The 15,525-nt window shown below is 41.6% G+C and overlaps 2 protein-coding genes across 2 annotated transcripts; one reads left to right on the top strand and one right to left on the bottom strand.

Moving 5' to 3' along the window:
* Window positions 1–236: 236 nt before the first annotated feature.
* On the bottom strand, window positions 237–7,204 carry LOC128368728 (protein crumbs homolog 1-like). Its single transcript, XM_053329591.1, has 8 exons — window positions 7,156–7,204; window positions 5,723–6,694; window positions 4,378–4,928; window positions 4,127–4,292; window positions 1,854–2,757; window positions 1,700–1,741; window positions 1,465–1,584; window positions 237–489 (listed from the first exon to the last, which is right to left on the bottom strand). The coding sequence occupies exons 1-8, from the start codon at window positions 7,202–7,204 to the stop codon at window positions 237–239; spliced, it is 3,057 nt and encodes a 1,018-aa protein (XP_053185566.1).
* A 1,686-nt stretch (window positions 7,205–8,890) lies between these two features.
* Window positions 8,891–15,324, top strand: zbtb41 (zinc finger and BTB domain containing 41). Its single transcript, XM_053329594.1, has 11 exons — window positions 8,891–9,005; window positions 9,492–10,763; window positions 11,701–11,908; window positions 12,539–12,608; window positions 12,753–12,900; window positions 13,107–13,236; window positions 13,362–13,457; window positions 13,550–13,656; window positions 13,841–13,946; window positions 14,080–14,168; window positions 14,319–15,324. Exons 2-11 carry the CDS (start codon window positions 9,524–9,526, stop codon window positions 14,945–14,947), a joined length of 2,823 nt encoding a protein of 940 aa, XP_053185569.1. The 5' UTR covers window positions 8,891–9,005; window positions 9,492–9,523; the 3' UTR covers window positions 14,948–15,324.
* The last annotated feature ends 201 nt before the right edge of the window (window positions 15,325–15,525 follow it).

Here is a 15,525-nt window from a genome sequence, read left to right as displayed (position 1 = left end):
GTTGTACATAAATGATAACCTGTACAGCAGTAAATAAGTGATCGGGCCCTAAAGATCTGGATTCACCAGCAGTTGTTCTTGTCCTTTTTGGTATTTCTTGGTATAACAGGCCCACTGATGTTCTGTGTACAATTTACAACAAATAATTTCTGTGTATTGACAGTCACATTTTTAAAAATGTAATCCAGTGTAACACTTTTATCCAGGTACGTAGTAATAGTATCCAAACAGGGGTCCTAATCATTGATGTATAATCCCCACTCAACTTCTGGCTCATCATCGAGGCGTATAATAAGGTAGGACATCAGCTGGAACAGGTTCTGCCACAGGCCCAAAAACATGTACAAGTAGAAGTCACTGACATCAATTTGGCAGTGTATCCCTGAGTAGTTCATATCACACACACACTCAAAACTGTTTACATAGTTGATACAGAAGCCTCCATTCATACATGGGTCCGAAGCACATTCATCAACATCCTTCTCACACCTGGAAGGAAGAGTAAGAAAAAAAGAAGAGTTAAGAACATAAAACACCATGTAAAACATCTGTAGAAAATCAGAACTTGCCAGTGTACATGTAGGACTTTGAAGTTGAATCTGCAGGTGTGCTATGGTTAAGCTACAGTGTTGGGCGAACCATTCAAACAGCTGTGAATATCATGCGTGCTGTCATGGTGCTGTATCATGCGTATATTAAGAGAAGTTAATAGTTCTTGTTATACATCCATCTGCTAAGAATGTGTTGAAATTGCACAAAAAACTGGAAATTTAAACCTGCAGTAATTCATTTTTTGGCCACTTGGGAGCAGTGGAAACAAGCTGTAAGCGCAACACTGACCTTATCACCTTTTAAGTAGATGTATAGAAAATATGTCAGAATTGCGTTTTTACACATCGAACAGATACAAAGCAACATTAGCATTTATTTGAGGGTTATGTTTCTGACCACCAGATGATTGTCTGTCTAATATTTACTCTGTTTCACTCTGACTACAATATTCAGCAAGTCACTAACTTTGACTGTATGCCACTGCAGTTCTGCCTTTCTTTTAAAAAACAGGTTTTTTGTGCTTTTTTGCTGAAAAACTGCCACAACACTCAGAGTGGTGAGAATTGCTGGCTAGAACTGCAGATAATTTTCTTTGGGTTCTTCAACAACCACCTTTAAAATATCAGCTAGTCAACAGAGCCATTGTTAATATGGATGTATTGAATATAACAACTTTAAACACAGGCTTTAGTGCAGAGTTTTCTCTGGATTGTTTAAATTTAAATTCAATTTAATCTTTTAAAGTTCATCACAGACATCAATGTACCAGTGGTAAATCTAAACTGAGTATCCCTGTTTACATGTTTAGCAACCTGTTGGGGTTTTATTTGGTCCTGATGTAGAGTTTGAGGAACCTTGGGGTCAGGACCTTCGGGCAGTTAAGAGGATTAAGAAATATTATGCAGGATTTACCACTGTCCCGTGAAACCAGGCAGGCAGTAGCAGGTGTCTGCCTCGGAGCAGTTCCCTCCATTAAAGCAGCTGTAGTTCCACCTGGTGCCCATGCAGGTAGATACAGGCAACCGAGGAAGTCTTTATATCAACAAACACAAATAATGTCAATGCCATCGTCTACGATTTAGTAGTACATTGGTAAAGTGAAACAATGGAAATGGAAAATTTTTATATTTAATGTAGAAGCACTTACGGGTTTGTCTCAATGTACCACGGGATCTCAGGAATCTTCTCACTGTTAGAGACAAGTTAGTGCCGTATATAAGTACAAGTAAAACTCCAGTTTTAGGTTGTGTTACTGTAACTATACTTAGGTTGTGATACTGACAAACTGTGGAAGAACTCACTTGCAGTACTGGCCTGTCAGATTCTGGGGGCAGAGGCATGAGTAGCTCTGGAAGCTTTTGAGGCACGTGGCACCACTGCTGCAATTGCTATTTTCACACAAATCAACTTCTTTCTCACACTGTTCACCAGTGTACCCCTGCTCACATACACACATGTAGCCCTCAGACAGGTTGACACAGCCGCCATAGATGCAGGGGCTGGAGACGCAGCTGTCTGACGGGTCTTGGCACAGCGGCCCTGTCCACTCGGAGGGACACATGCAATGATAGAGGTCGAACAGGTCGTCACATGAACCCTCATTCTGGCAGGGGTTGGGTTCACACACACTGGCTCCCCAGCAGCCGTATCGCAGGGCAGCGTTGATGTTTATTCTTGCAAACTGCTCCTCCTGAGGTCTGGGGAGGTTCAGCTCTGTGTCCAAGTGGAAAGGAAGAAGAAGGCCTCCAATCTCTACTGGGCCCAAACATCCGGACAGGCTCACTCCAGCATCCAGACTCATCCCCCCAAGGAAGATGTCTACTCCATCCCTAAGAAAATCCAGGTCTCCAGCAGTTATTTTGGACAGCTCCTCTTTACTTTCATCTACAGCCATGATCCACCTGGAGGTCTGGTTGTCCATGCTGAGCTCCACAGTGTGCCACTCACCATCGCTGACTGAATCCTGGCTTTGTACAGTCAACTTGAGGGGATCCTTGTCAACACTAGCCTGAAGCTCCAGGATCAAATGAGAGTCCTGGAGGGAGATGGTGAGGTAGGCTGAGCCCTCTTGTGCATGCAGTATAGTGGCAGCAAACTGTCTCGTGCGGAAGCTGAGGGAGACACTGGTCAGGTTACGCTTAATCTTCCCTTTGCTCTGATAGAGCAAAATGTCACTTTCAGCCCGAAATGTCACATTAGACAAACCTGTCGGAGAGAAAAGGAAGAAACTTAATGAAACTGAAATTACATGTGATGTCATGGTGTCTTGGAGTACACTTGTGCATCACCGCAGGAAGGCGAAACATAAACCAGCAAAGCCATTATTTTCATGAGGTGATACTCTTATAGTATTTCTTAATTATTAAATAGAAAATCAGATTGATCAGATTTGATTGACAGTTGAGCTGTATAATTAGTCATTAAAAAAATCTGGTTCTCAAATGTGAATATTTCTCTATGACAGTAAACTGAATATCTTTGGGTTGTGGACTGTTGGTCATGATAAAAGAAATTACATTACATGTGGGGTTTGGGAAATGGTCATTATAATTTTTCACTATTTTCTAGTGTTTTATGGAGCAAGAACCAATCGATTAATAGATAACGTTAGCTGCATTCCTAATTGACAGTTGGTGACATAAGCCGACAACCCAACAACTGTCCTCACATTTTGATTCAAACATTGCTCAGTCCTCATTGTGCATGGAAGTGTGTCATGTTTCTAAAACAGAGCCCTGCTCACTTTAAACCAGTGAAAAATACAGAAATCTGTAATGTAATAAACAAATAAATAAATAGTGTGTTCATGCTGATCAGGACCACTCATTGTACAAAGCGAAATAAGAAAAAAAAACATTTTAAACAGTTAATATTTGTTTTGTGTGGATTTTACGGACCTATATACAATGTGGGTACTTGGTGGTGAAACATGTCACATGCACACACATGCAGGAATCCACAACCTATGGAAAAATGCTTGCCAAATAAATTCAGCAGTAACACTATTTTTGTTGTGCACAGATTTAAGTATACAGAAAAAAGGCTTAGATTGGAAGCTCCACTGGATCAACAGCTCCACTGCTTTCCTCTGGTTGAACATGTGACATTTCCAGGAAGAGTATCATCACAAACTTCCACAGGCATGTGGCAGCAGACTTAATCTGCCAAGGGATTACCACGTCTTAAAGGAATCCTGCGTAGGATCCCTGCCTCACCTCTGTTCCCTACTGTAATCAGCCACACTGTAATTAATCAGTGCCTGCACCAGTGTGTGGTCTGAAGGGACGGCACACTGCAGGCAGTCCCCTCAGTGGATACAACCCAAGATCAAATATGGGCTGGTATAATAATAGGCATACACATTTATTAAAGATCCTGTCCCTGAATGATGTTTTTACATGTCATATGTAGGAATAGTGACAGTGCCTGCACAGATTCTGGTATTCATAGCATGGATCCCATTCCCCGACCATTCTTAGACAGTCTCCAGACTTTTTTTATCCTATGGTAGTGTATTTTTAAGGCTGTGAGACAGGAATAGTCCAACAACATGTCCTTATCTCAGCACACTCACATTCAAAGCCCTGTGGGCTGTGCTGGCAAACAGCAGTGGCAGGGCAGGGAGACAGCTCACACCATTTCACCTCCTCACAACGCTGGCCTGCAGTGTTGGGGGGGCAGTTACAGATGAAGTCATCCCACATGGAGTAACATACTCCAGCGTTGAGACAGGGGTTGACCTAAGGGAGAGAAACAAGCCCAAAATCAAAGATAACCCAATAAACATGACTGCATTGCTATATGAATGCTTAATCAGCTACTCACAGCACAGGCATTGTCACTGCTGCAGCCTTCTGCAACGTTGATGAGTTTCTCCAGGTTGTAAGATTCCACTGAAGTTGTTATGGGATAAAACTGCAGTCGTTTGCTGTTAATTCTCAGATCCTGGATGCAACCTTTAAAGTAGCCACCAAATGAAGCAGAGGCCCTTAGGTCTGGTAGCCCTCCAACAAAGACAAAATCACCAGAATGGGCTTGGATCTGCCTAATGGACATAGAGCCCTGGCTCTGGGCTGACTGGAACAACATAGCTGATATGCCTTCCAGCTTCACAGTCACCAGGTGGAAATGGCCATCAGTGACCACACCTTGGCCAATCAGGGTCTCAAAGTTGTTGACCTGAACTTTGACCCTGCCCTTCTCGAGCCAGAGGCGGAGGTACTGGCTTGTGCTGTTGGCCAAGATGAGGAGCAGGCCACTGGACTGTCTGGTACGAATGAACATGGATATAGTCACAGTATCACCTAGGTCATCGTCTAATGAGAAGACAGCATAACTCTCCAAGTCTTTGCTTCCAAACCTTGCAGTGATATACTCTGTGTGGGTGAAGAGAGAGAAAACAAGTTTCTTCTAGATGAGTACATCAGCAATGAAATAATAAAACATTATCTTTGGTCCAACTAACTAATGGATAGAATACAACCAGCCAAAAGCTTGTAATGAAAGAGATTAGGGATTGTTTTCAGCCTTGTTTTGACAAGGACAAGTGTTCCTCTTATGTCCTCTTATTCCGTTCATTGAAAATTAGAGTACAAGCTGCTCTAGATGCCAACCAACCATAATGCCCCTGCGTGGTGTGAGACCATAAGACTCCCTGATTTGCCAAAGTGAAGGTGTTCCAGAGTAGCTTCTAAAACCCACGTTTTTTAAATCCTTGGCTCAGGTGTTGCTGAATGCCTTCTAATTGCATGACTGTGTGGCTGAACTCTGTGGCTATTTCTATTGGCTGTTTAAGCTCCTTTAAAGTCTACTAACTAAATTTATCATCCTGTAGGGTGGATTTCCTTATAGCTACCCATTGACACTTCTGCAGTGACGCTACTGAGGTTGAACTTGACTCAACCTATACTTGTTTTTACAGCATAGGTCTTACAATAATTCTGTCTAAAGAAATTTCCTTTCTCAAGATAATATATACTAATATTACATCACTGAAACCTGAATTCATGATATGCAAGTCCAAATCATCATAAATCAGTGTCTTTAAGGAAATAAGGCAAAAGAGAAGAAATGGTGCTGAGAACTGAATTGCCGAGTTGGTTGGATTGATTTAGTGACACTGAAATTGCATATAGTGGTGTTAGTGTAGATGTTTGTGTCCATGTCTTACCTTCTCCACAGTTAGTGCCCTCATATGGTCTGAGGCACTCACACATGTAGCTCCTCCAGCCTTGGTTCACACAGCGTCCTCGGTTCTGACACGGGCTGTCATCGCACTTGTCTTTGTCACTGCATCCCATTGTGATGTTTGCTTGGGTATCTGAATCTTTTGGCTCTATAACAGGCACCACCAGATGTGAGTGCACAAACACATCTCTAAAGCAGCCCAAAAAAGCAGGTGGAACTGCTTCATCCACTGCTCCACCAAAACCCCAGTTAACCCCAACTGTTCCTATGAAGAGACTTTGGCGAAGTGTTTCTGGCTGGGGGAGAGCAACAGAGGCTTGCTCCAGCAGATGGACATCAGTGTCTGTGTCCCTGGTGCAGCTTTCTTCAGTACAGAGTAGCCTGATTAGGCTGACCACCCCACCCAGAGACGCTTCCACCGTGTGCCATTTGTTGTTAGACATGTACTCTGGGAGCTCCTGAACCAGTGTACTGGACCCATGGCCTCTCAAGCTGCGGAGGCAGAGTTGTCCATCCATCAGCTCAATGCTGAGGAGCAGATCATCCACTCTGCGGTGCAGGAGGGTGCCAACAGGTCTTTCTGTCCTGAAACTGAATGTCACATTAAGTGGGGCCTCTGGGTCTAAAAGCTCAGTCTCTATGTACATGTAGCCTCTCGACTCAAATGAAAAAACAGTGGTGGTCTCACATTTAGGGCCTGTAAAGCCAGCAAGGCAGACGCATGTATAAGTGTGTTCATCATTTACAAGTAAGGGGGAGCATATTCCTCCATTCTCACATTGGATGTCATCACAGCCAGAAAGTGCAATAGTGCAGGTCTCCCCTCCATATAGGCGCCCGTTTTGGCTCTGCTGGGAGCAAAGGCATCTGAAACCTCCATTGTGACTCTCACAGATGCCACTGTTTTGGCATGGCTGCTGCTCACATCCATTGATATCCTCATCAGAGAAAGCGCCTGGAGAGACAATTACAGTATGCTACATGATTTAAAACAATAAAAAATTAAACTGCATTCAGCTTTGAAACTCATGTATCAGTAAGTGTCAACAGACAGTTGCAAACGTTTGTGGAGCAGTAAATATTAAACCACAGAATTAACATGAAAAACTAAAAGAGAAAGAAAACTAGGTCTCTAACTTTAAATTTGTAGAAATTCAAAAAATGTAATTTTGTTTAGACATACAAAATAAACCTAGAACAGAAAGTAGTGGTTGTTCATTAATATCATATACTGATTGAACACAGCCAAACAGAATGACAATAAAAGAAACATATAACCATTATTGTTCTGCATATATACCAGTTATTACCCTATTAATACAACACATCTAGCAGTTACATTGGCAGAAGACATGAAAATACTTGCAAATAATATTCATCTCTTATTACTACCTATAGTCTGTATCTAAAGATTACCTGCACAAAGAAACCATAACACCCAAACATGTACGCTGAATCTCAACATTGTCCTCAACAAATCCTCCACATTAAAAGATGTTTAGTAATATCTTCATTTTAGGTTAAAGACAGGCGGAGAATACTCATGTGTGCAGCTCCATCTTCAGCTCGAGTCCTCCATGCCTGTGTGTGTTCACTGTCAGACAGAAGGGATTAGACTAATGCACTTACAATGTCTTACACATTAAATGAGTTGGCAAAGGGAGGGGTTCAGCCTGGATGCTAATTAGAGAAACTCCAAACATCTTTCCTAGATAGAATTCTGATCTATACTTATGTAAGTGACAGCCAAACTATATTTGACTAAAACTATGGGATAGGCACTGGTCAAGTGCATTCATAAAGAGCAGATTGCCATAATCCAATAAAGGCAGAAAGTTGCCAAAATCAAGTGTTTCTTTACCTAACAAATAAACTTCATTTAAGATTTAGCTTGGAAACAGATAAGCTGGTATTGTGGAGTCTATCTGCTAAGGCGGAATGGTCGTCTGCGTCCAAAGCCTTGGTCAAATAATATTTTTTGCAGTCCAGTGCATAAATAATGTCATTCACCACTTTAATAGCAGTAATTAGTGTGCTTGGTTATTTTTCTAAAGCCTTCTGATACTGACACAGAATAGCATTTATGTCTAAAAATTCTCAAAAATAAAAAGTCTTATTGTTGGAAAGGGTAAAATTAAAAATATGAATCAGAGGTTCTTCTGTATAGCCTTACTGCTGCTTGAGAAAGTAAAGATCTACATTTGCCAAGACTTGCGGATTTGTTAGGATCCAGTTGTTTTAAAGCTCTATGGACTTCTATTATATCAAAAGTAAAATTGTATTTTTGAACCAAAGAAATAATTGGGGGTGAGAATTTTGGTGCATATATTGCATTTTAACACTAATTTTGTCTTTATAACTTTCATCTTCTGTATTTAACTCCACATTCATGAAAAATACATAGGCCTATACAAATTCACGTGTGCACATACATGCCTACATGCACAAATAGTGCCCTCAGTTAAGTACTATTTGGCCACAGCAGTTAGCTGGACCGAGGCCCAGTCTCTGACAAAAGGCAACTGAAGCCAGTGGTTCTAATCTGGGTAGCATCTTTGTCATTGAAACGGCACTGATGTCATCACGTCATTTCTCTGAACAGCCCTAAGAGCATTTAATTGGTGTATGATTAATACTAATGGTCTTACTGCTGTTTTTGGTGTTAATTAATTTACAGTTGTTCTTGGTCATACAGTCATATATTAAATAGGACGTCCTCCGACTGGTTCTCATGGTGAAAAATCAATGTCAAACAAACAGTATAGAATAACACTAATAACACTAACAATAATTTGGTAGTGTGACTCATTTTACTTGTTGTATCATTACTTACATTACATCAGACTACATTACCCAAGATGCCCTTGTGTCATGAACGTTCTGCGCGACGACAGGACGTTCTCCTCTTCGTGCAATAAAGCGAAAAAAAGGAAAAACGTCCGCCTCCCTTTTAGTGTTAATTCGTGTTTAATTTATTATGCGTTACATATAAAATGAGGTAGATAAAGTGGTGTCAATACTTGTATTTCTGTCGCTGTTTGTTACATTTTTCACTTCTGTTTACGCCTCTAAAAAAGAGCTTTCGAGGACAAAAGCTGAAGCAGCCAATGGGCGAGTTGTTTGTTACGATGTTCAACATTTCTGGTAGGATGGGGAGGTGTGGCGTTACAGATATTCAGGAAATTATTATTCCGCCGTTTATTCTCAGCATAACTGACGTCAACCGGGGCGTACCATGCTTTATAAAGGCAGCTTGCATCTTTAAGGTAAGACTTTGTTAAAAACATCCCGATATTAGCGTTCATTTCCAGGGTAGCAGTGAGGGTCGTTTGTCGACACTCTCCTCGGAGGGGGCCCGCCCGTCAGGCAGATGACATATGTTAGGGGTCCTTGAGGTGGGGAGCGAAGGTGCAAATGCAACTGACTTGTTTAAGGATTCAGGATAGCAACATGGTTATAAACTTTCACATTTAATGTACGTCTCTATTGCCTGACGACTGCAGCATTGTAATTTTAAATTGGAGAAATATCCCTCGAACGTTAGCAATGAATCGATATTGTTCATTTGTTCGTGCACAGCTATGAACTTTCCACCACAGTGTCCTCTTCATGTCAGTCATGCTGTTAATATACCATTGTTGTATCCATTTAGTTACATGTTAGCCATTTTGTCTAGCAATTTGTCCAATCACAGCTGAATCAAAGCCTAGTTCTTCATGTTCACACTCTGTTTCTCCTCCTCTGATTTTTAGGATTCATTCATGGTAGCCCATCAGACACAGCAATGAAGAAGAAGTCTTGTAATCCTCTGCGTCCCAAACGCAGCAGGCAGGGCAGCGCCAGTAATGAACGGGCAACAGAGATGATGGGCACTGTGCTGGGCTTCATTGCCCCACCAAACTCTGAAAGTGTCCCAGAATCAGCCTCGCAAAACAGACACCTGACGATGTTGCAGCACAGTCACAACCTCCTTAAGTTCTTGAATGAGGACCGGACACGCCAGAGGTTCTGCGATGTATCTGTGTCGGTAGGTGGGAAGATCTACAGTGCCCACAAGGTAGTGTTGGCCCACGGGAGCAGCTACTTTCATGCTGAGCTGTCCAAGAACCCTACCACCACACATGTGACTCTGGACCATGTGGAGGACTCTGTTTTCCAGCACCTGCTTGGCTTTTTGTACACCTCTGAGTGCCTCGTCACAGAAATGGACCTCCCGGCTCTGACCGAAGCGGCCCGATTCCTGGACATGATGGATATACTAAAGCTTCTGTGTGAAGAAGGGGACAACAACCCAGTAAGTGTGATCCAAGCCCAGGCAGAGTCAAGAGAGTCTCCTGAGGTGGAGATGACATCTGGTCACTCACCAGCAGGTGACACGGACAGCCTAAGCCCACCTGATATTCAGTGCTCCCTGTGCAGTCACCAGTTTAGCACTGAAAACTCTCTGCAGAACCACTTGGCTGAGCATCACACTGATGTACAGCAGCAAACCCTGACTGAGACTGAGAAGACTACGATGCGGAGATCAGCTCGTAGGAGGAGAACACCCACTAAGTATAAGAAAGACGATGTGGAATACGTTATCAACACTCTGGAGGAAACTCAAAGGACTGTGTCACCAAGAGAGCAGCGTGAAGAAAGAGAGGAAGAAACAGGACACATGGTTGTAAAAAAACAAACACCCAAACATTTGGATGTGAATGAGACATCTAAACCAGTTCTGGTGGAAGACGTAGTAGAGGAGGAACAGGAAGACGAAGAAGAGGGAGACATGAATGAGGACTCGGCTGCCCAGAAGAAAGTTTCTGAGGTTTGTGCAGCAGACAGGCGGGCAGATCAGCAGTGTTCAGATGTAGCAAGGACAGAGCAGCAGGCTGTTGGAGAGGTGGAAGTGCAAGTGCCAGCAGCGGGAACCTCGAACCAGAGTCCAGTGTACCCTGAGGGTCTGGCTCCAGTTATCATCCAAACCGCCAGCAAGAAAACTCTCAAGTGTCCCAAATGTGACAAGACCTTTGACCGCGCAGGTGGGAACTATGGAGTGGAGCACAGATTAACATTATGTCTTGCAGTAGCAGTATCAGTAGTGGTTGTTATTGGAGCTGAGTAGTCTTGGTCCCATTAGTATGATCTGGTTGGGGCTAGGGTTGTAACTAACAACTATTTTCATTATTAATTTAAGATGTGTCAGTAAATTGTCTGAAAATAGTGAGAAATGTCCATCACACTAAACAACAGCCAAGTTAACTGAGAATCAACAATGCAAAGTTATTCAATTTACATTTATTTAACATTTGATGAGCCAGAATGAGCAAATGTTTGACTTTTTTACTTGATAAAACACTTGAGACTTGACATTATCAAATTATGTTTGCATTACTAATCAACTAATCGTGTTAATGTTGACCACCAGTCGTCAACAAAGTCTACACTTTACACAATAAATGATATCATGGTAAAGGCAGTTTGTCATAGAGCTACAAAAATGAGTGAATTACTTGATTAGATCAGCAGAAAATGAATCAGCAGCTATCTACATATCATTGTTTTAGTCATTTTTCAAGGAGAAATACTCAACATTTTCTGGTGGCAGCTTCTCAAAATGTGGGTTTTAAGTTCTTTGTGTGTCATACATGGTAGTAAACTGAATATCTTTTGATTTTGGATTGTTGATTAGACTAAAGAAGACATTTGTAGATGTCTCCTTCTCCTCTAAGAAAGTTATAATTATTTCCTGTTATTTTCTATAAAAAAAAAAGATTAAACTATTTTTTAAAGAAAATAATTGTTAGATTAATTGATAAATGAACGTAATTGTTATTTTCGGTCCTAGTTTCTCACATGCCAAAGTTCCCTTGCTTCCTGTCTTTAATATGACATGTTCCAATTCCCCCTGTTAAAAGGGTAAGAGAGTCTCTCCACCTATATTATTATTTATAAACAAGTCTTTCCTGCATTTTTTAGGGAAGTATGAGAGTCACACCAGAGTGCACACAGGAGAGAAACCCTTCCAGTGTGACATCTGTCTTCAGCGCTACTCCACCAAGTCTAACCTGACCGTACACAAGAAGAAACACGCCAGTGATGCTCCCTTCCAGAAGAAAGAGCACAAGTGCCCATTCTGTAACAAACTGCATGCTAGCAAGAAAACCCTTGCTAAGCACGTCAGGAGGTGAGGACACGGCTTCTGCTGCATGCTGACATTATACCAGACAGCCATACTGATCCTCTGAAGCAACAGGAGCTATTTTACCTGTAATCGTAATCCCGTGTGTAAAAAATACGCAGTTTAGTTGAGTTCATAAAGTGGCTTTTTTTTTTTCTTTTTGAGAACAAGCATCTTTTTTAAAATTGTTCTCAATTAGGAGAGAGTGTATGCAGCTGCCTAGTGAAAAGATGATATGCGTGGTGTCTTTTTTCCGTGCCCTCAGCCTTTTTTGTGCTGTTGTGTGTTTCCAGTTGAAAATCTTTTAACTTTTCAGAAAGGTGCTGGTCATACAGTCATATATTAAATAGGACGTCCTCCGACTGGTTCTCATGGTGAAAAAACAACGTCAAACAAACAGTATAGAATAACACTAATACCACGGTTAATGATAATCACAAGGTTAATGATCCACACGTAACATTATAAAAAGAAGACATGACGTGCAAATAAGCGATAGAAAACCGCAAGACAAAATTCACTTTGTTTTCGTCACACCCCTAGTACAAAGCTAATCCTCCACTGGATCATGATGGCATTAGCTGAGCTGCTGTCACAGTCATGTTGTATGATCATGTGTCTTCACTCTCCTGCCAGATTTCATCCAGACCACATCCAAGAGTTCCTCACCAAGAGGAAGAGGAAAAGTGAAGGCTGGAAATGTGCTGTAAGGACAAAGTTTGATCACTTGAATATATTTGGAATATGTGTTCATGAATAGGTATGATGAATAAATGAATATCAAGTGTTTGCTCTGATTTTAACAGTTCGTAACCTCACTCCATCCTTCTGCTTCTTATTTCCAAACCAGATTTGTCTGAAGAGCTTCACCCGTAGGCCTCATCTGCAGGAGCACATGATCCTGCACACCCAGGACCGACCCTTCAAATGCTCCTTCTGTGATGAACACTTCAAGTCCAGGTTTGCCCGGCTGAAGCACCAGGAAAAGTACCATTTAGGTGAGGTGATAAAAAAATTCTAATCTTTACTTTGGCCAATGGAAAAGCTTTTTTTTTAAATTATTAAATAATGCAACAGAAAAATCAGGAGATAAAATGTGTGACCTTTTTGCTTTGTTTTTTTCTATCTTTCTGAAGCTGTAGTCGAAAACCATGCTGTTGCAAACTATGCAAAAGAAATGTGTATAACAGTGTCTCACTTTCAGGTCCTTTTCCCTGTGAGATTTGTGGCCGACAGTTTAATGACACAGGCAACAGGAAGAGGCACATTGAATGTACACATGGAGGCAAAAGAAAGTGGACCTGCTTTATTTGTGGGAAATCAGTAAGAGAAAGGTGCGTCTCTGTCCCGATACTTTCTTCACGTTTTCCCTCAAGACCATCATGCTTAGCTGCAGAAACGTTGAATTCTCTGCATCTCTATTTGCAAATTCTCAGCTGATGTGTTTTTCTCTTGGCAGGACAACTTTGAGGGAGCACTTGCGGATCCACAGTGGGGAGAAACCTCACCTGTGTAGCATCTGTGGGCAGAGTTTTCGTCACGGCAGCTCCTATAGGTGGGTCCAGAAAGCTTTGAAGACGCTTGTCAGTTTTACTAACTGTGTCATTATTAGAGTCCCCTAAAATGAGCAATCTGTTTCGGGGACAGGCTTCACCTGAGAGTCCACCATGATGACAAACGCTATGAGTGTGGCGAATGTGGGAAAACCTTCATACGCCATGATCACCTCACCAAACATCAGAAAATACACTCTGGTAAAGTATAAGACCTACAGCACTGTTTAATTTTGTTTATTGTTACAATACAAAATTTCAGGAGAGCTATTATTAATAGTACCTTTTAAAACTAGAGTACTAAAATGTATACTGTTTATATCATATTTACTTGGATGAATTATCATTTTACAGTCTAGTTGATATCTTTTTATGTTTTTTCCAGGTGAGAAAGCGCATCAGTGTGAAGAATGTGGGAAGTGTTTTAGGCGCCATGATCATCTAACAGTCCACTACAAAAGCGTTCATTTGGGAGAGAAAGTTTGGCAGAAGTATGTAATCACACAAATAGCTTAGCTTCGGTAATGTAAGAGCTGTAGTTTTTTCCTTTGGCTGCTACATTGAAAGATTAAACTGGAAGGTTTTCTGTCACAGTTAATTAATTTCTTTCTTTTTTTCCCCAAGGTATAAAACTGCTGTGCATCAGTGTGAGGTTTGCAAGAAAGAATTTAAAGGAAAGTCCAGTCTAGAAATGCACTTCAGGACCCACTCTGGTAAGGAAACAAAGAATAAAAACTTGATGATGCAAGCCATTGTTTTTTGGATTATTAGTCTTGAAAACAGAGTTTTCAACGGATAAGGTAATCTAAATGATACTTTTTAAATATTTCCACACTGATGTTTATTTGTGTGTTCATGTACAGGTGAGAAACCGCACAGATGTCCTGAGTGCCACCAGACATTTCGCATTAAGAAGACTTTGACAAAGCACATGGTGATTCATTCAGACGCTCGTCCTTTTAACTGCCCCCACTGCAGCGCCACCTTTAAAAGAAAAGACAAGCTCAAGTACCATGTGGACCATGTGCACAGCACCCGCTTCACTGAGCAGCCCCTCACAACGCTCAGCGAGGACAAAATAGTCTCTATTCCTTTTGAGGAAACCTCAAAGGTATATCGTGCTGAGCCTAAGTCGACCCTCCAGAGCAGCCCCCCTCCTACGAATGTCTGCGTGCCTGTCACTTTAGTTCCTGTCCAGATGGCAGGAGGGGCGCAGGGCAATTTGAACACACACGGGGCAACGTCTCTCTCCTCCCAAACTCACACTGTTGTGGGCATGCAGGCTCAAGGGCAGCAGCAGAACTACCAGGCCGCTACAGACCTGGCCTTCTTAGAGAAGTACACCCTCACCCCACAGCCCACCAACATTGTCCACCCTGTGAGACCTGATCAGATGCTGGACCCCCGAGAGCAGTCTTATCTGGGCACTCTGCTTGGACTGGATTCAGCTTCCTCTGTGCAGAACATCTCCAACTCTGACCACACCCACTAATGCTCTATAAGCAAACCCTGGACCAGTCCAACAACTTAAACAATGATTTAGTGAGAGGAACAGAAGCTACATTATGCAACCACTAAAAATATCTACATTTCGAATACCCAATTCTTGACCTCTATGTTAAATGATTACATTAAACCGCACCACTGCACTTGATTCATTTTGGTTCTGCTGCAACATGGGATGATAACTTGCATTGTAGTCAGCCTGATCTCAGACAATTCACCTTATTGTTGAAAAAATAAACGTCATGACATGTTTGAAAGCAGGATGCAAACAGCTCATTTTAGCAGAACTCAAGCAAAAACATGGCTGTCATCACACAGGTGTTGAGTTTTCACTTTTTGTTGCTTTATCTTTCTATTTTCTTCTCATTCTCACTGATTGTTATGTTTTTGTTACCACAGAATAACTTGTATGTAAGTGTTTGCTTTGGTTTTTTCTGTTTGAGCTGGAACAATGAACTTTTTAATGGTTTCAGTGATTGACAGAAAATGAATTGAAGACATTTTTGAGAAATGTAAGTCATTTATCTGGTAAAAAATGATTTGCTGGTTCTAGTTGATCAATTT

The sequence above is a fragment of the Scomber japonicus genome, chromosome 12 (genome assembly GCF_027409825.1).
Source record: "Scomber japonicus isolate fScoJap1 chromosome 12, fScoJap1.pri, whole genome shotgun sequence".
Taxonomy (NCBI): domain Eukaryota; kingdom Metazoa; phylum Chordata; class Actinopteri; order Scombriformes; family Scombridae; genus Scomber; species Scomber japonicus.
The sequence above is the reverse complement of the archived record's forward strand: the minus strand, read 5'-3'. Positions and strand labels throughout refer to the sequence as shown.